The sequence below is a fragment of the Rhyacophila brunnea genome, unplaced genomic scaffold (assembly GCF_057557595.1).
Source record: "Rhyacophila brunnea isolate RB1 unplaced genomic scaffold, BYU_Rbru_1.0 scaffold_2, whole genome shotgun sequence".
Taxonomy (NCBI): domain Eukaryota; kingdom Metazoa; phylum Arthropoda; class Insecta; order Trichoptera; family Rhyacophilidae; genus Rhyacophila; species Rhyacophila brunnea.
In genome coordinates, this window is record NW_028232859.1 from 9,915,430 (window position 1) to 9,921,451 (window position 6,022).

Genomic DNA, 6,022 nt, shown 5'->3' on the forward strand with positions numbered 1-6,022 from the left:
ATTGGAAATAAGTAATATTATTATGAAAGCCTTCTACTTTAGGTACAACTGCGTGGTAATTGAACCAATAAAAAGGGAAAGAAATCAAAGAAATCGATCAAGCAGGACGCAGGCAGGTATCAAAATATTCGCAACGGGCTTTATGTCACGTATCAATTTGAAAATGTAAGTATGAACTCACTATTATTTTTGTAGAACGAAACCGATCATAAATATAGAGATGGGGTATAAACATTGAGAATACGTAATCGATTGTGTTGCAGATATCGATTATATCCAATACTCTCTAAGGAAAACTAGCCTACTCAAATTACACTGTTTCATAATATTAGTAAATCGTGACAAGTAACATTATTTTTTATTAATAATTGTATCAGAATTTATTGAGAAGTCCTCTAATAAAACATATTTTTAGGTAGGTAACTAGGTATAACATTTTATTCATGAATATGCCTTACCAATCTACTGATAGGAGCGAGCAGTATCTCATTTAAATTTCTTAAATATCCTGCGATCGTTTGATAAATAAATCATAATACGGTAAATCACGATTTTCGATGTTTTAGGAAACATAATTATTATGTGCCTACACAAGGTTCCACTTTATTTACGAGGTATTAATAAAAAGGATTTCAAGTTATACACATTTATAATTTTTATATAAATCGATGTTTTTTAAAATATATATATAAAATATTATAACTATGAATTAGTTAAAAATCGCTTAAGTGATGCTTAGAAAACTTAATAAACTAAATTTAAATAATAAATATGACCATAAAATATATGTAATGATAGGGTGCAGTCCGATTCAAGAAATTCACATTTTTTACAATTGTAAGTTTATCTTTGACTTAAAATAAAAAATATTTTTCTTTTTAATGTTTTCAGATACATATTTATTAATTAATACAGTTGAAATTGTAAATTACCAAAAAAATCTCAAATTGCAAGCTTCGTACCTTTCCGCTAGATGCCTCTTTAACGGTTCAGTAAAGGCTTCACCTTAACACACCATACTAATAATATTAGGTAAGTATATGTTATTTTATTTCAGGCGAGATTAACGATATTTGGGGGCATAAAAAGTAGATTGGATGTCGTGCCTCAACAGTCTACCCCCACCCTTAGCCATTGGTAGGTACTATGGGTATCGAAAAATTGAATCAAGTAAGTATACATATTTATAACGTAATTATTTCTAACTGCAAGTACTCAATGGATTGTGCGAATGGCTAACTATTAATCCTAGTAAAATGGTATGTAAACGCAAAATCCACTCTATTTATGTCCATTTGCCCCGGATAGAATCGAGCCTGGTAATTATCTTCTTATTTATGTTTCAAAACCACTTGTTATTACGTACCACATTATAAATCTGTATGTTCAATTAACCATTTTTATTATACGATCATTCTCTTATTTTTAACATGAACTGTTATATTTTTTGATATTACCATATTTGAATTTGCTTCTCAGTTTCAAAGCGTTTATATGCGAATCGATATTCGTATGTCGGTAAAATTTGTTGGGACATCTCTAACTACCCTTAGTAAACAAACGCCCGTCTGATTCGCAAACCTTCCCGCAACCCCTATAGGCCTATACCTTAATACGACGTCCTTATTATATTGACCGATTGCAATGCAGCGAAAAGAGACGCAACACACAGACAAGGTTCGGCGGGGGGGATAAGCGTTGCGTCGGCTTGGCAACGTTGCATACCTACTCAAAACAGTTCATTTCATTTTAGTTCTGCCATTACCGCCAAGGCAAAAGCAGGCCCGTCCGCATTGGGCTGCGCCATAACACCATGTTTGACGTATTCGGCTCCGTAAAGGGCCTATTGAAACTAGATTCAGTGTGTATAGACAATAATGTATTTCGATTGCATTACAAGGCCACCGTCATCATCTTGGTGGCCTTCTCCCTCCTGGTTACGTCCAGGCAGTACATTGGAGACCCCATCGATTGCATCGTGGACGAAATTCCGCTGAATGTAATGGATACGTACTGTTGGATTTACTCGACTTTCACGATTCCGAATCGCTTGGTCGGGCGCGTCGGCAAGGACGTCGTCCAGCCAGGTGTCGCATCTCACGTGGACGGCGAAGACGAAGTGCATTACCATAAATATTACCAGTGGGTGTGTTTTGTGTTGTTCTTTCAAGCCATTCTCTTCTACGTGCCCAGGTACCTGTGGAAAACATGGGAAGCGGGTCGCATCAAGATGCTCGTCCTCGATCTGAACTGCCCGGTCGTAAACGATAAGTGCAAAGCCGAAAGGAAGAAGCTTCTCGTGGATTACTTTGTCGCAAACATCCACACGCATAACTACTACGCATATCATTTCTTCAGCTGTGAGCTCCTGAACTTCATCAACGTCGTCGGCCAGATTTACTTCATGGATTTCTTCCTCGACGGTGAATTCTCTACGTACGGCAGTGACGTGGTGCGATTTACTGAAATGGAACCTGAAGAACGAGAAGATCCGATGTCAAGAGTGTTTCCTAAAGTCACTAAATGTACATTCCATAAATACGGTCCTTCAGGTGGGGTGCAGAAGTTCGATGGACTCTGCGTTCTGCCTTTAAACATCGTCAACGAGAAGATTTACGTGTTCTTATGGTTTTGGATGGTGATTTTAAGCATTTTGAGTGGAATTTCATTGATTTACCGTTTGGCTGTGATCTTCGGACCGCGCGTCAGGTTGTATCTCCTCCGCACGAGGTCGAGCCTGGCTCTCAACGAGCAAGTGAAAGCTGTCGCGAAAGAGTGTCAAATCGGAGACTGGTTCGTGCTCTACCAACTCGGGAAGAATATAGACCCGCTGGTGTATAAAGAACTAATCGCGGATCTGGCCACTAATTTTGGGGGAAAAACTCTAGTTTAGCAGGAAATCTTGCTGCCTTTAAAGATCAAGAGTCAAGACGGTGGAATATTATTGAAAAGAAACGCAAAGACTGTGTTAGTCCAATGGAACTGAAGCGTGATTGCAAGCAATAAGATCACGGGTGTGTCGCCATGTTGGAACGAACGTTTTCGTTTATAAGAAGATTAAAAAAAAAAGTGTATTGTTTTGTGCGGTGCTCGGTTTATGAAGACGACTCGTTTCCGGAGTACGTAATTATATTCCGGAAATGTGGATAATGAAAATTTTCTCAATAAAATATTGTACAAATATTTCTCATTGCATATTTGTTGTTCATATATTTTTGTTTGTAATCGTAATACCTATCTCATTATAGTCGACAAGAAATATCTCAATTTCTAGATTTGTGACGTTCTATATATATAAGCTATCATCTTAGCTTTTCTACAATATATTAATTTGATGTGTCCATGCAGTAAACATCTGAAGTTCCGTAACTTGTCTTGCCTGTTTTTATTGAATAACAACTATCATCCGGGCTTTATTATCGTGTGTAAATAATTTTAGCCACGCCGTATTTAACCGGGGTCGACACAATGTATATAAACCAATTTGTGATAGATAATGTAATTTAGTTTTATGAATTTAAAAATAATTCGACAATTTTACTAAAAGTCATTGGACTCGGCTCTACGTAATTTAATTCATTTGCCGTCGGGAGTCGTAGGTATACCGGTGGCATTTGTAATACTGAAGACAAGCGTTATTATGAAATTTAACCTTGTTTTCAATTTGTTAATCAACGGCGAATAAACATATCGCGAGGAGCGAACTTAGTTTCGACCACATTCGGTATTTTATAAATCAAATTAGAAACTAAATAAAAATATGGAAAAGAATTTTTATCTCTTGTTTTGTCTAACCACATTTTAGGTTGATACATATTTGATTATTAATAATACAATAGCATTCACAAATGTACTATAATAGGTAACTAATAAACGCCAATGTATGTTGTAAAGAAGCGATAAGAGCAATTATTTTATTGTTACTGTTTGTATTTGATTATTTACTTACAAATTTCGTTTGTTTTATAATCTACTTCTACATTGTCATTGTTTTGTGAGATGCCAGTTTAATTTTAACGACATATTTTGATTATACATTTTTGTTATCTATGTACTTCAGGTGTTTATTGCTGGTTTAATAATATTCCAATAATTTCAGTTCCATTCCACGGTGGATTTGCCATGTATTATTTAAGGGTCCAATTTTATTTGTAATTTATTTAAAACTGTTCTCGCTTTTAGATAATAGAATTAATTCAAATGTTTAATTATACAATGTTCCACTGACAATATTTTACGTTGTCTTTTTTTTGCTTTTCATCGTATTTGTCTTATAATTATTATATATCGTAATCCAAGCAATTATATTTCTATAACGGTATTGTAGAATGCATGGCTTTTAGCAGGTAAAATTTCGTAAAAAAAAAACGTAAAATTTTATCATATTCTAGGCCAGTAAGCTATAAAAAATACAAATTATATTTTTATTTACGTATGCTCGTATATTGTCTTCGTTTTGTCGTGAATTTTACATCTTCTTATTCAGTTTTTTTTCTAATTTGTAATATGGATGTTTTTACAATAATATGACTGCCTGAAACTGAATAAATTCGAAGGAATCTATTGTTCTCTTCTTTTATATTGTGTGCTTCATAGGACAGTGGGTAATTCATTTCAAGTTAAAACGAAAAACATTTCAAAATGGAACACAGGTCCAGAGTGACTTTATTATATCAATTATTAATTACTGATCAGTAGTTATTTCTTACATGCTAAAATATTAATCTCATTTTAACGAGACTCACTATTATTACTATATTAAACTTTTCTGACATTTTGAAGCATACCTATTCAATCCAATATTTGATCTTTTAGTTTAAACACTATATTATAATAATTTTATTACTTATACAAAACTATTATTTGATTTTGTGTCAGTATTGTTTGAGGGACCAATAATTTATCGCACATTCTTTTTTATATGAATTTACCCAAAACTAATCTTGGCGATATTTTTTATTAGGTATAAGAAATTTCTTTTGAAATTGTCGAAAGCAGCCAGAATATCGATACACTGTATTGTCTTTGTATTAAAATAATGAATGCAGTCGAACATTTTTATGTATACTCTAGGTATATCGAACTTTTATAATAATATAATCATTTAACGTAAAAATTATTGTTTTTACGAATGTAGGTTTTTATATATATATTAAATTGTTATTATGAATGTAAAAAATATAGTGTGATACAATTTTCTGATACCTATAGCGCGTTCGAATAAAAAATAAACGAAATTGAATCATTGTTTTATTACATCCATCCTTGTAAACGTATGAACTGAATTTGACACTAATTATGTTCCAGATATGAACTGTTGTCAAACATAACATGAATTGACAAATTTTGTGTCGCAAATAGACATCATGGCTAATTTTCACCTTTCTCCCATAAAAACACTAAGTACATTATTATATAAAATATACATTTTCCTATACGACACACCGACCACTTGTTAAATAAAATTGACTGCACGATTGTTCATTCAAAAATGCAAAATTACTATTCAAGGAGTCCCATTTTCTGTTAATTTTTCCTTTATTTATATGGCAATACTTTATAGTGCAAATAGTAAATTAGTGCTGGAATAGATGTATTGGCGGGATACGTAATAAATAATATTAATAATAACACATTAAAGATAGAAACATACTGTTGTCGCGTCACGCGAGCTCACGGTAAGTCGCGCCGCGAGTAATAACTGCAATGTTGTTTTACTTAGTATTTTAATAAAACGCCCTCACCAAGTCACGTCGTACACCAACAACCAATCTCACTCGGAGCATTTTTGATATTCTGTATATTTAATGCCCGAACACATTACCACCACGTCACCGTGACATACCGACAGATAGTGAATTTCTATCTATTTCAGTGTAACAGCACGTGACGTGATAGTAATATGTTCGATCATTACCATTTTCGAGTCACAAGTCACGTTTTTTTTTATTGTTTGGAAGGGAGCTGCACACTGGAGGTAATGTAACACAATATTTTTGAAGGCTATTAGTTTTTATTATTG

General features: G+C 33.5%; 1 protein-coding gene across 1 annotated transcript; it reads left to right on the plus strand.

Moving 5' to 3' along the window:
• The first annotated feature begins 1,741 nt into the window (after nucleotides 1-1,741).
• Nucleotides 1,742-5,230, plus strand: Inx2 (innexin 2). Its single transcript, XM_085946803.1, has one exon. It carries the CDS (start codon nucleotides 1,814-1,816, stop codon nucleotides 2,891-2,893), a length of 1,080 nt encoding a protein of 359 aa, XP_085802929.1. The 5' UTR covers nucleotides 1,742-1,813; the 3' UTR covers nucleotides 2,894-5,230.
• Nucleotides 5,231-6,022: the final 792 nt, after the last annotated feature.